At 41.0% G+C, this 14,037-nt stretch overlaps 1 protein-coding gene across 2 annotated transcripts in view; it reads left to right on the forward strand.

Annotated features, from left to right (window-relative positions):
- The window catches only part of LOC110041951 (spectrin beta chain, non-erythrocytic 1-like), a 32,008-nt gene that overhangs the window by 16,927 nt on the left and 1,044 nt on the right, over positions 1 to 14,037 (forward strand). For both annotated transcript variants that reach the window (XM_089296475.1, XM_089296476.1), the window contains exons 26-54: positions 17 to 67; positions 266 to 337; positions 783 to 862; positions 1,432 to 1,525; positions 2,117 to 2,308; positions 2,856 to 2,933; positions 3,404 to 3,576; positions 3,941 to 4,031; positions 4,550 to 4,696; positions 5,098 to 5,361; positions 5,793 to 5,923; positions 6,120 to 6,216; positions 6,440 to 6,529; positions 6,829 to 7,029; positions 7,670 to 7,878; positions 8,261 to 8,465; positions 8,576 to 8,770; positions 8,896 to 9,075; positions 9,308 to 9,552; positions 9,758 to 9,896; positions 10,157 to 10,241; positions 10,385 to 10,476; positions 10,662 to 10,766; positions 11,133 to 11,375; positions 11,777 to 11,804; positions 12,175 to 12,265; positions 12,896 to 12,971; positions 13,145 to 13,236; positions 13,561 to 13,603. In XM_089296475.1, coding sequence (XP_089152601.1) covers positions 17 to 67; positions 266 to 337; positions 783 to 862; positions 1,432 to 1,525; positions 2,117 to 2,308; positions 2,856 to 2,933; positions 3,404 to 3,576; positions 3,941 to 4,031; positions 4,550 to 4,696; positions 5,098 to 5,361; positions 5,793 to 5,923; positions 6,120 to 6,216; positions 6,440 to 6,529; positions 6,829 to 7,029; positions 7,670 to 7,878; positions 8,261 to 8,465; positions 8,576 to 8,770; positions 8,896 to 9,075; positions 9,308 to 9,552; positions 9,758 to 9,896; positions 10,157 to 10,241; positions 10,385 to 10,476; positions 10,662 to 10,766; positions 11,133 to 11,375; positions 11,777 to 11,804; positions 12,175 to 12,265; positions 12,896 to 12,971; positions 13,145 to 13,236; positions 13,561 to 13,603 — 3,789 coding nt within the window. The remainder of the gene's footprint in view (positions 1 to 16; positions 68 to 265; positions 338 to 782; positions 863 to 1,431; positions 1,526 to 2,116; positions 2,309 to 2,855; positions 2,934 to 3,403; positions 3,577 to 3,940; positions 4,032 to 4,549; positions 4,697 to 5,097; positions 5,362 to 5,792; positions 5,924 to 6,119; positions 6,217 to 6,439; positions 6,530 to 6,828; positions 7,030 to 7,669; positions 7,879 to 8,260; positions 8,466 to 8,575; positions 8,771 to 8,895; positions 9,076 to 9,307; positions 9,553 to 9,757; positions 9,897 to 10,156; positions 10,242 to 10,384; positions 10,477 to 10,661; positions 10,767 to 11,132; positions 11,376 to 11,776; positions 11,805 to 12,174; positions 12,266 to 12,895; positions 12,972 to 13,144; positions 13,237 to 13,560; positions 13,604 to 14,037) is intronic.

Below are 14,037 nucleotides of genomic sequence, written 5' to 3' on the forward strand. Positions count from 1 at the left end.
CTTCTTTCTTCCATAGGTCACAAAGTTAGAGAGTGATTCTGAAGTCCTTTGCTCTGAATACCAAGGGGTAAGACAGAAATAACTGTATAAAATACAATTTAGATTGTTGAGAAAATAGAGATCTCAACATTTAAAATGGAGTAGGGATTGTACCCTGTATCTGCATCGAGCAATTACAACAATGTACGACCAAATCACTGATCGAACTAAATGTAATGTATTTTTATCCTGTATTTAATCTTGTTCTTTCGTGTTGTATCCGTAGGAACCAGAGGAGCCCATCATCAGAGACAAAATGACTGTTGTTAGCAGTGCCTGGGTTGACCTTAAAGACAATGTGAGTTGAATTTTTTTTTTTTTTCCATTCTGATAACAGAACACTTAAGCAGTATAGCCAAACGATTTTCGGCATACTAGAATTAATCAGGACTGTTTATTCATCATAGCATAAGTTTTCTGTTTAGACTATTGTTCTTGAAATATGTAAGTCATGTAAGAGGCAATGTAGCAAAGTGGTCTGGGCATCACAATGCCTCAGGTTCAAAACGTCAATCTCACCACTGGCCTACTAGTTTTGCAACACAGAAGTTGCGAGTTAGTTTCCAGAGTTTTTTAGTGCCAAAACCAACTGGTCAGCCTCCTGCCCAGATTGGTTAACACACAAGTCTGTTCTTTTTCAATATTGTTGGATCACACTGCAGAGCTATATACATTAACTGACAGTCAAATAATATTTAGTGTCAAGCCCAGACTGACCAGCTGACGTGTGTGTCTTTTAACAGGTGAAGCAGCGAGATGATGCTCTTGCAGAATCTGGAGAACTACAACGCTTTGTCATTGATCTGGACAACTTCCAAATATGGTGAGCACTTCCAAAAATGGCAATTACATTTATTGAACACATTTACAGGCCCTCAAGAGTCTTGAAAGCACATGAACGGTGGAGCCTCTACTTACAAAAACTTCCACAATACAAACAACTCTATACTACGGACAGTTAACTTGGTCCAAGAGAAACTAATTCACATAATTGTTTAAGGGAGGGCCACGAGTTTATCAGTCAATGACTGTAAAGTGTTTTTACCCTCATTAAATAAAGTTACTTACTTACTTACTTACTTACTATAATCACTTCCTCGGTAATGAGGATAACTCTTTAATATGGACAGTTCACTTGGTGCCCAAGAAACATTATCTGGAATTCACATAATTGCTATATCTATATTAGAGTCTTCTATATTACTGGCACTCAACTCTCCCTTTTGAGTGTCTGCATCAAAGAGGTTCAGCTATTTCTCACTATTAACACAAAATTGCACAGGCTTGAAAGACTTTAAAAATTGTATTTCAAAGAAAAATTCCTCAGATTATTTTTTTGCCCGAGAACAAACAGCAAGAATTTTTTTCGTAATTCTGATTGTCGCATTCCAGGTTGAACAACACTCAGAATGAAGTTGCCTCCGAGGAGATGCCAGTGTCGCTCATTGACGCAGAGAAGATGTTGAAAGAACTTGAAGATCTCAAGGTATAGCACAAATGATGTATTAGCTGTGGAGAAAAATAATAAGATCTAAGTATTACAATTTTTTTTCTTTGAAAATGCCGTCCAACTTGTCCGAAGTAAAGCAGTAAAAGAACCACATCTTAACGTGTTTGAAATATTTTTTTGCTTTGTATAAATCTGAGTTACAGTTCAAAGAAAACGTTGCGTCATTCATCATAAGCAGTTTTCGTTGGACTAAGTTACGTCCGAAATATGTTTTGCGTGAACATTTGGTTTCCCACAACCTTATAAACCTTAATATGTTAGTTTACTGGGGAAGAAAAACAAGAAGTAATCATAGTAAACCAGAGACTACAACATGAAAATTAACTGGCTAGAATAGGGCAAGATACAGATGAATCACTGTGGCTAAATTCTTGAATATAAACCTTCAATAATGTTGAAACAACATTTTAAGTCGTAGCTAGTAGAATTGAATATGTTTTGTCTACTCCGAAGAATAAAACCTTTTTAAAGAAAAATCCCCCCTTAGAACAAGAAAAGCTAATTAAGCTTGCAGGATGAATTAACTTGAGTTTGTGTGTAACGTTGCATACCTCTTTTCAATCACAGGATGAAATTGACAGCCGCGAGCCAGACTTCAAGCAGCTGATGGAAAGCGGACCCAAGTGGATTCAAGACGAATCTGACCTCCAGCAACAATCACTCAAAGAACAGCTTGATAACCTGGAGACCGGCTGGAATGATGTGCACATCCTGTGGGAAAACAGAAAGAAAATGCTCATTCAGGCTTTGAACCATCAGGTAAAGAAAACAGCAAACAAACAAACGTTGAAGACAAACGTAGAAGCATTTTTCTTGTTCGCAATATTCGCAGATGATACATGTAATTATAAACCCTCGGTTTCATTAGTTAAGGGAGTTCAGTCACGGTATTTTGAGTTATTTTGGCCACGTACAAAATTACCTTTAAATTGAAGGAAACCTGAAAATAATAATTTACTAAGATAGAAAAACACAAAGACATAATATTAAACCATAAAGGAACAAGGATTGTCAAAGATGGAGAAGATTAACACGGATTACAAAATTAATGACGAAGTTTAAAATTTTGGTTAAACCTTTGAAGATGTGCAGTGCAAACCGTGAGGTAACTCCTTTCAGGTCCTAAACAACATGATTTATATCTCTGTAACGTCGTATTGCCCACAGATTGGTTTAAATTCACGCACTTGTTTTCCAAAAAAAACGTGTCAAGAATTCTGCGTTATGCGAAGTCGTTTGTAAGTGATACAGCCAGGTGAAATGAGTTCATTGACTTACAGTAGTTGTATTCTTGTCTGTCTTGTAGCTGTTCATCCGAGACTCCAAACAATGTGAAGCCATTCTTGGCCAACAGGAATTGTTCCTGTCCAAGGAAGAAAGTGGAGTAAGTACAACCAAGTTCTGTTACGGGTAAAACCAGAGAGATACGACACGAATTCATTCAAGGGAAAACATATTAGTCACAATTGTGAAAAAAGTCCTTGGGACACTGATGTAATGCAGCTAACTGTGTTTTACAACTGAAGTTTGAAAAAGCACCGCTATCTTTTGAAAATGCGATGTTGTTTCCCCCTCTCCTTCCCCTCCCCCTCCCTCTTCCCCTCTCCGTACCCCCTCCCCCAACCAATACAATGTTGAAACTCAGGAGAAACAACATTGCAGATGGGTTGGGAAGAGGGGTTGAGCAAGTGAAGTTGTATTCGAGCGCGACTGTTTGTTTGACGTGTGTCCAAAAGCACCAAATGTGCAAATGTGTCCCAAGACATTTGTTTTGTAGGCACCAGAACCACTATCCATAGTCGAGGTGTCTGTAAAGTGTGGTGTAAACGTATGTTCCTTACTCTTGCTCCAAAGGCCACTGTAGAAGCTGTGAAGGAACTGATCAAGAAGCATGAAGAATTCGAGAAGCGCATGAACACCAATGATGACAAGATCAATCAAATGATGCAGTTTGCTGAACGCTTGAACGATGAAAATCACTACGCCTCAGACAAGATCACTGAGAAAGCTCGCAGCATTGATGAAAGGCAAGCAGCAAAGTCTTTCTTCTTTAGTTAGAGGAGCTACGTCACGGTTTACGCAACTTAAAAAGTTTAGCCTACATTTTCCAAGTTCGTCGTTGGTAATCCGTGTCAATCTTCTCCATCCTTAACCATCCTTGTTACTTTATGTTTTATTATTGTCTCTCTGTTGTTTTTCTATCTTAGTAAACTACTATTTTGAGGTTTTCTACTATTCAAAGGTTATTTCGTACGAGGCTAAAATACTGTGACTGAGTTCCTTTAAAGACTGGATAAACCCCACATTTGACAGTGATAGGGGGAACCCTCCTCTCGTAGCAATAACAACGCGGATTCGAAAGTCCTAACCTAGAGCTTGTTATTTTTACAGGAGAAATGCCAATCACGAGAAGATGGCGGCCGCACTGAGGAGGCTGAGAGATGCTTTGGAGTTACAACAGTTTATCCAAGATGCTGAAGATGTGAGTATTTTTGATTCACACCACAGCAGACATGTATCTCACAGGAGAAAATCATTAAAAATTGAGTTCGATCTGAGAATCTTTACATTCTTATAAGCTTCATTACTCAGACTAGCAGCTAAGCGCCATAACACGCAGTTACACAAGGAACTATTGCAAATCTCATGCAATCGTGTTTCACCCAACGTTACGTTTAAGGGCGAGTTACACTAGGAAATTTCAAGTTGCTAGAAAAATAGGCCATTTTACAGTTGTGTGAAATGTAACCGAACCTCTGCATGAAAGCGAGATTTGGGTTGACCTTGTGAAGATGGAGACAAGAAAATAGGACAATCAGTTTACAATAGAAAAAATGGCAAGGTTTTTATGACAACAAACTCAATTCTAGTCTCGCTTCTGCTTGAAGGCCTGATCACAAAAGCAGAAAACTGTAAAATGGGTTGAAGTCTCTTGTAATAATGTCTTAGTGGAATCGTTGATGGCAATGTCTTCTTGTGTGTGTTTTTCTTGTCTGTTAGATGTACGACTGGCTGAATGAGCGGTTATTAATCGCATCAGAAGAGACTTACAGAGACCTGAGCAACATTCAGGGTAAAGTCATGAAGCACCGAACGTTTGAAGCTGAAATCCAGGCTAACAAAGAACGACTTGATGACATCTGTGAGGTTCGTAGACCAAAGCGTATCATAAAACATTGTATGCTAGAGCAAAAATTCCCACCTTATATATTTGAGGTCTTGATACAGAAAGGCTCCATTAGAAGTTGAGTTTCTTATGATCCACTGGAAGCTTCAATGAAATTAAAATGTTTCAAAGAAATCCTCTTAGGTGTAAAGATTTGGCATTTTGGATACCCAGAAAATGTAGCATGGATGTTTGGTAGCCTGAAATGTCAGTCACCTCCCGCCCCGGGGCTAATTGCCGGGATTAGGTTGAGGGGGTGGGGGGATGACTGATGTATCAAGCTAGGATGTTTAAGCACTGTGACAGATTTAAATGCAGTCATAGTAACTGATGTAATCCTCGCACTCTGACCAGAATTGTTCTGTGTTCTACATTCTTACAGACGGGAAACAACATCGCCGATGAGAAACCAGAAAACAGACCAGAAATCGATGAACGTTTGGAGAAACTGAATATTAAGTGGCAAGAGTTGGCTGATGCTTCCAAGCAGAAGGGAACCAAGCTAGGAGATGCACAGAAACAAGAGGAATTCAACACTGGCGTCCAAAACATCCAGCAATGGTTCGCGGAGGTTGAGCAAACTGTAGTTACTCACGAGAAGGCGACTGACTTGACAACAGCCACAAGACTATACCAGAAACATAAGGTATCGTTTGAAAAAAGTGAAAAATATAAGGTTTTGTTTTGCGGCTACTTAAAGATAAAACTTGTCAAAGTTATCTGGAGTTGTTTTCGTTTTGCTTAACTGTGCTCAGTGATTGGTTTAGAATTCTCGCGGCACTCTCGGCCAATCAGATGCAAAACAAGAACCAATCACCATTTGATCACGTGCCTTTTCCCGCCTTTAGCGCCGACTACGTGTGCTCATTTTGGTGTCGCAGTGGCTCATAGTGCCGCAAATTGAATATCTGCTTTCGGTACAGTTACGTAGCCAACGTGCACTTTAGCGGAAGCTTTACAATCTAAAAAGATAGCAGCTTGAATACTTGCAATGTTAAATTTAGTTGAGGTTCAGTTACACTACACATTCGAGGAACTCTAGAGATGCAACACTAATTATTATTTTTTAATTTTCAGATGATGGAAAAAGAGATCTTGGCAAGGCGACAGCGTATGCAGGAATTGAACAGCCAAGCTCAAGACCTGGTTGATGCCGGTCATTTTGATCCAAATGCTGTGGAAGAAACTCGCATTGTCATGGAGGAAAGGTTTGTCAGAATTTCTTTTTTTAGTGTTGAACAAGCGCCGCGCGATCTCGTCACGAACCGAAACATTCCTTCCTGATGTGAGGCTATGTAGTGATGCGTGCAGTTCCTCTGATTGGTGGATATTTTCGCGGGAAAATTCAAACCCAAGCAACAACCAACCGGATTGTCTTACCACTTGTTTGCTTTTTTTTTGTAGGGTCGATGCTATGGCTGCCCCATTGTCCGAGAAGGGCGTGGAGCTAGAGCGCACTCTTGGCTTCTTCCAGTTCAACAGAGATGTGGACGATGAAGAGGTGAGGACGTTTAGACTTTGCTTGTATGAAATACAGGCATAGGAGTGTGGCATGTTAGAATGAGTAAACTGTCCCTGTATTTTTCCTTACCCTAACGTTGCCTTGTGTGCGTTGGATTAGTGTCAAATTGCGAGGACCTTATAATGTAGAGACTAACCTTCGCAAAGGAAGCGAGGCAAGTTTGATCTGATGCTAATTAGCTGTGATTACTATTCCTTTTAAGGCCTGGATCAAAGAGAAGGAGCCCCTGCTGCAATCGACAAACTATGGAAACAACTTATTTGAAGTGCAGAAATTACAGAAGAAGCTCCAGGTAATGTATAGTGGCGCTTAAGTTTTCTGTGCTAGTGTGAAGAGAAATTAAATTTTTTGTCAAGTTCTGACTAGTTTGTAACTCTGTTTTTGCCTGTAGCGATAAGCTGATTTCTGTAATCAGTTTCGTCGTAGATTATCGTCAGGTGACGGTAACCGAGAAACAAAATGCTCGCAATAATAGCGGTCTACAGTTAGTAATAACACTGATGACTTGGACGTGAGTTACGATGGATTGCGGTGCCGTGAAATAAAACATTTATGACCTGACTTATCTAGTAATTTCGCTTGCCTTAACAGACCTTGTGTGCCGAAATTGAAATCCACGAAGCTCACAAAGACTCCATCTGCAAACGCGGACAAGAACTCGTCGATTCTGAACATCCAGAAGCTGACCAAGTGGCCGAGAGAACCCAGGACCTGCAAGAGAAGTATGGTAATCTCAAAAAACTCGCAGACGACTACAAAGCTCAACTGGACTTGTCACTCCAGGCTAAACAGGTAAGACTAGTTTTTCAATCACGTGCATTTTGACGTTATATAGATTTCGTAGAAACGTTAACAATTTATGAAGGACATCCTTTGATAAAAAGACTTGTCTTAGTAGGTCCTGTTGAAAAGCCTTGCACACAAGTACACTCGAACAATTTTGGCTAGTTGACTTGTTTTGTTGTTCGATTGTTACCGACGGTTTCGGTATGGTCAGAAACTTTCATTTCATGCGTGGCTGTCAGTTTTCTTTTAACTTTAAAACGGTTTCAGAGAAGAAACAAATTCACATTTAAATCATTACGAGTCTATACCTCTTTAAGGCGCGAATTTCCCTTTGTTAATACGCCATTATCAATTTGAGAAAATCCCTTCAGATTCGTGTCAAAATCTTTTTTTTTGGTGGTAATTCAAAAAACTAAAATAGGTGGTAAGCGAGGGTATGTCCCGAACCGTAGTAAATGTACAGATCTGTCATTCCCCTACATTTTGTTGTAACAAGATCATTGTGGAAGATTGATCAAAAAACGTTCAAAAGTTTCAGTACAAATTCCTGGGATATCTTGTTGATGCGCCTTCAAATTCTTAAAACTACCTTTAAAAGGATTGTATACCAACCACTTAGGAGAATAAATTTCTTTATCTCTTTTAGTACTACTACGATGCGTCAGAGGCTGAGTCGTGGATGAGCGAACAAGAACTGAACATGATGGGTGACGAGCGAGGAAAGGATGAGGCCAGCGCTAGCGCCATGCTCAAGAAGCACGAAACACTGGAGGCAGCCATTGCTGATTATTCCGAGACAGTTAACGAACTGGGCGACACGGCTAAAGCACTGGTGGACAGCGGACACCCAGAAGGGTACAGCTTAACTCACCCCTCCCCGTAGAAGAATTGATTCATGTTAGAATTCCGCTAAGGAGTGTCTTAAAGGAGCTTCTTGCTTATGGGAAGGGCGCTGGCCTGATGGTTAGTGCACCGGACTCAGGATCAAGCGGTCCGGGTTCGAGCCCTGGCCGGGGTCATTGAGTTGTGTCAGTCTTGGGTAAATTCGGGCCGAAGTGTTTTTAGAGATTCGCTCGTTGTCACATAAGTTTTTTCAAATTTGAAATAGCTTGAAGTTGTGTAGTAGGAGACCAGAGATTTCTAGTGAAGGGGAAATGTCAGCCTTTAACTCTAAAACCTGATATTTTGGCCAAGATTATCGCTGTTAATGAAACTAGACTTGTTTTTTTCTTAACAGCGAGCAAGTTAAGATCCGCCAAGCTCAAGTGGACAAACTGTATGAAGGACTCAAGGACTTGGCAGAGGAGCGCAGAGGCAAGCTGGACGAGACACTGAAGCTTTATCAGCTGCAAGGCGAAATCGATGATCTGGAACACTGGATCGCTGAGAAAGAAGTTGTGGCTGGATCAGAAGACATCGGACAAGATCTCGCTCAAGTGGAGGTACATATTCACGCCTCAGTTTGTTTATGTGTTAGATTGTCTGTGAATGGGTCGTTTTGACAAGATGGGAGCTCGTAACGTTGCTTACTTTTATGATTATCCGTCCACAGTTGCTCATCGAGAAATTCCGCGAGTTCGCGCGCGACACCACGAACACTGGCTCCGAGCGCGTGGCAGCAACGAACGCTGTGTGTGACCAGCTGATCGGCACAGGCCACTCGGACGCGGCCACAATAGCTGAGTGGAAAGATCAGATCAATCAGTCCTGGGCCGACTTACTGGAACTCATTGACACGAGGACAAAGGTTAGCGAAACGTTCTTTTGCTATTGTATTTGTTGTTTTTCTAACTGACTAAGGTATATTTACAGGAACATTTCTCCTTTATATCGTCCACAAAACAGTAATGTTTATGTGCTTTATCTTTTTAGATGCTAGAAGCCGCCCGCGAGTTGCACAAATTCTTCTACGATGCTAAAGAAGTGCTGGCGATGATTCAAGAGAAAGAGAACCTCCTCACAGATGACCTGGGTCGAGATTTGAACAGTTTACATCAACTGCAAGTCGTTCACCAGGGATTTGAGGCAGATCTGGCCCCTCTTGGCAACCAGGTAAGCCTAGTGCATAACATTTCCCGCCCTTTTGGCGACTTTTCCCGCCTTTTTACGGCCTGGTAGTGGTCGTGACAGCGCCCAGAGATACCGAGGCTCCATAAATATTCCCTCCATTTTTTGACGACCTTGGCTTCGTTTATTCTTTGAAAAAAAAGTAACGCGCTTGAGCAACACTTTTGCGCCATTTGGAGGAGTTTTGCCGATTTAAATTACTTTTTTTTCTCACCAGGTCGTCGCCGTCCAAGAGGAGGCTAATCATCTCCAGGGCTCCTACGCCGGTGACAAAGCCAGGGAAATTCAAGCCAAAGAAGACGAGGTGGAAGACGCATGGAAGCGGCTCAATTGGCGGGTAAAACAACGCACTGAGCGCTTACATGACGCCGACGACTTGTACAGATTCCTATTGGCTGTTCAGGATCAGATGTTGTGGATGAATGACATGTTGAAGCAGATTTTAACCTATGAGAAAGCGAAGTGAGTGTGAACCCTTCTGACTGATTTTTTAAACTAACTTAAATAGCGCTCAGACGTTTTTCTGCTGTAAATTGTTACACCAGGGCAAAACGCTGACCTCGTAAATCGTGGCTCATCCATGCCGGGAAAGCGCCAAACTTTGTTTTTACCGTAAACCAGATTTTGCGTTTTAATATTTGTTTTTTTTTTATTTTTCCGCATCAAGGGACGTACCCGGAGTTGAGGTCTTGATGGAACAACATCAAAACAGAAAAGTAGAAATCGACGCCCGCGAGGACAGTTTCGACGATGTCGTGAAAATGGGCAAAGATCTGATCGCCAGAAGTCACTATGCTACTCCTGAGGTAGAGAGTTATCACTTCTTAAAATTCCTCTTTCTTACACCTGAGAAAGTTTAGTATGACCAAACGAGAGTGGGCGTCATCGTTTTTAACTCGTAAATTGCGATAGCAAGTTACGAATTTCAGTGGGTGGTCAAATTATTTGCTATTGAATTCTTTTAGTTCACATGTAGTAGAAATTCACGGAAGAAAAGGAACTGTATTTGCGTTGAGTACGTATAGGTAATGAAATTTACCTCACTTTTGTTTCTTGTCAATTTTAGATCAATGAGAAACTTGACATGTTGAACAGACACAAAGACGAGTTATCGCTTGAGTGGGACAAGAGATGGGAACACCTACAATTAGGTAAGGAAACGACGTCGCTTTTTCCACTCCCTTCCCTCCTGCCTCTTTCTTCCTCTGCCGCTTCCTTTCCCTTATTCAGACTGTTCAAAAAATTGGGTGTAATCAGCGATGGAGACTAATGAACGTGTGCCTTTGATTGACAGTCCTCGAAGTCATGCAGTTTGCACGTGATGCTCACATGGCTGAAGGATGGATGATTGCACAGGAACCCTACCTGAAGAACGAGAACCTCGGAGTAAGTTGTTTTCTTTTATTCCTTTTTTTTTTTTTTTTCCCCTTTCTCGGTTCTACGACAAATTTAGAGGATTAAGCAAAAACTGTCAGGAGAGAATTAATTGTAAGGCTTTTAAAAGGAGTGATTCTTGGCTAATCTGAGATGTAAATTGAACGTTTCCTGTTTTTCTCTCTCTGTGCTTTTAGACCGATCTCAATGAAGTCGAACAGCTTTTGGAGAAACACGCAAACTTCGAGAAACTAGTAAACACTCAAGAAGAACGATTCCTTGCGTTGGAGCGCCTCACAACGGTAATGTTTGAATACTACTTGTTATGTACGGTCGTTTCAATCATTTCATCATTTCATGGTCTCTTACTTTGCTTGAAAAACCTTCGAATTATTGCAATCACAGGAACAACTGCCGTTTTGTGTGTGCTTATACGAAGTATCAGCCTACCATTTTGCTTTTCTGAGTTCTAAATAGCTGCTGTATGTATCTTTGCACGATAAAATATCTCGTGGGAAAAGATGACTTTGGAGCTAGGGATCCTAGCAACAGAAAATCTGTCTTTTGTTACTTAGTAGCCTCGGCGAAAAAACGAGGGATTATGTTATTTCAATGTGGCTTTGGAAGGCATGGAAGTTATTGAAATCTTACCTTTTGTCCCTTTGCAGTATGAGCTTCGCGAAGGAAAGCGCCGCAAGATGGAACACGAACGCCGCGAACGCGAAGAAAGAGAAAGAAAAGAGAGAGAAGAACAGGAAAGACAGGAACAATTGGAGAGGATTCGCCGGCAAGAAGAAGAAGAGATCCGAAGGCGCGAAGAGGAAGAAGCTCGCAGAAGAAGAGAGGAGCGGGAAGCTGAGGAAAGAGCGAAACAAAGAGAGGAAGCTGTGGTGTCTGTTGAAACTGAAGGGGTGAGTATCTGCTCCTTCCTTATTTGGTTTGTCACGCCATGTCACGCAAGGCTTCTCTTCATTGCGTGATGATCTAAATTAAAATCTTAGAAAGTCTTGAAACGTTTTCTGGCAACGACTGTTTCAAACACTCTGGAAAAAAATTAACGCTGGAACTATTTTAATTTACTCTTTTCACTGACAATCACACAGTTGTTGTGATGCTAGGCCAGAGAATTCATTAGTAAATCGGGAAGAATGTTACATTTTTGATTGATTTTTTCCCTTTTCTTGTCTTCTTGACTCCTGTTTGTATTGCGAGGAGAAATGCGATTTTCGGCAACAAGCATAACGTTTCGTTTGAACTATGAAAAGTGTACTTCTCTGTTGAAACTTGGCTTCTTGTTTTCTTTTTCCCTCAGGTCGAAGCTGCTGCACCAGAAGAGAAAGGTGTGTATAATGGAACACTTAAGTCTCACTGACTTTGTTTTATATTAAAGTTTAATTATAGTGTGATAAATGCAATAAAGGTCACGCCCCAGAGGGTACTCGGGTATAGTAGCGAATAAAGGCAAATTGTCAATCCCCAAAAGGAGCTTCCTGGCCTTAATTCAGACCCTTAAAATGTCCAACAGACCAGAACATAAACGTAGTTGTAATTTTACCGAAATGCTTGATTTGTTTTGTTGTTGTTGTTGTTGTTGTTTTTTTTTTTTTGTTTTTTTTTTTTCGTGTGAATACTTCGTCTGTTGCCCTTTCATTGGTCAGCGAACAAGAAGCGACCAAGGTACTAACGAAGTGATTTTCTTTTTTCAAGCAGAAACGGACGAAAGCGTGACTGATGGCAAGATGGAAGGCTACCTGTATCGCAAACCGACCATGGACGCCCCCAACAGAAAAGCACCAATCAGGTAACGAAACCCGACGATGTATCGATTATTAGTATCACCCAACTAGTGGACTAACGCAAATCCTGCATTTTGATTGGCTACGCTACTAGGGGACTGTTAGAAATAGTCCTCGGGTAGCGAAATTGGCGCCATCGAGCGTGACGTTTTCTTTCGTTTTATTTCCAAATAAATATTTCTTCAACTTGCATTTGCTAACTTTATTATTTACCTTTTCTGTCCGACTAGTTGGGTGATACTAAAACAATTAGACCCTTCGCCCTCAAGGGCCACGGGTCAATATCCCATTCGGCTTCGCCTCATGGGCTATTGACCCGTAGCCCTTGCGGGCTACGGGTCTAATTGTTAATTAGTCGACGAGTTCCGACACGAGCCGACATACGATGCAAGTTTACTTAATGAAACGCAGTACAGGCCGAATTTGCTTGGTACGAGAGCTATTTTGTAATGTTACTTATCACTGCGCCGCAATCCCTGCCGTTCCGCACGGAATAAATTAACAGAATTTGTCGATTTCTACGTAGAAATGAAATTTGTCGCCTAAATCGATCCAGTGTTACCTTTTCCCCTCAAGCGCACATAATAATTCGTTATTTATCTCTCTCTCTCTTATTATTATTGTTATTATTTTAGGCAATGGAAACAATTCTATGTTGTACTGCAAGAAATGTCACTTCATTTCTACAAAGATCAGAAGACCGCCCGAGCGGTGAGTACTTGCATTAAGTTCATTTCCCTTGAAAGAGAGGCCATCATTACAACAAGGTTGAACAAACCAGCTCGTCAAGGGCTTTGCCATCTCACATCTTAAATAATGATGGTTATCAGCTGTTACGTACAACCTCCATGTGAAAACAATTCGTATTTACCTTGCCTTATTAGGATCACGAGTCTGCTCACTCACTACCGACAATGGACGGCTCTGTGGAGAAAGCCACCGACTACACCAAAAGAAAGAACGTCTTTAGATTCAAGTAAGTTGGCTGTCTGGCTGGCTGTCTGTCTGACTGACTGACTGTCTGACTGTCTGTTTGTTGATGTTGTTGTTGTTGTTGCTATTTTGTTTGCTGCTGTTACAATTTCATCTACGCCTCATCGTGAGTCAGCAATTCATTTTCATAACAAAAAAGTTAGAAGGCAGGTCGGACCACTTTTGAATCATAATGTGATGAGATTTTTGGCCATTTTCACTAGCACTGTGCTCTCCTTGCTGTAGAATCATTTTGCTGAGAGAGGCTCTCGCAGATGAAAGTGACGTGAGGTGTTTGAATTACAGCTTATTTCGTCTTTCTTTGCAGGACAAATGCTGGTCAAGAATTCCTTTTCCAAGCAAAAGACGAGGTATGTATTCAGTACATGGTCTTACAGAGTACCACATGAAAGTACTTATCAATAGCTTTCGTTTGAATGCTTACACACCAGGGTTTCATAACCAGACTTAAGAGTTAGAACCACTTTGTACAGAGTAACAAACAATACCAAATGAAGGTATTTCTCAATAGCTTTGAATGGTCGCACACTACGGTTTCATCCGCAGAATTAAAAGTTAGAACCACCTCGTATAGCATAATAAACAGTACCACATGAAAGTACTGCTCAATAGCTTTCATTTGAATGGCCACACACTAGGGTTTCATCCACGGACTTAAAAGTTAGAACCACCTTGTACAGCATAATAAACAGCACCACATGAAAGTGCTGCTCAATAGCGTGCATTTGAATGGTCAAAAACAAGGCTTTCATCTACGGAATGTAACGCAGTTTAATCTCAACTT

The sequence above is a fragment of the Orbicella faveolata genome, unplaced genomic scaffold, assembly GCF_042242905.1.
Source record: "Orbicella faveolata isolate gen_17 unplaced genomic scaffold, um_ofav_v1 contig_27, whole genome shotgun sequence".
In the NCBI taxonomy this organism is placed as follows: Eukaryota; Metazoa; Cnidaria; class Anthozoa; order Scleractinia; family Merulinidae; genus Orbicella; species Orbicella faveolata.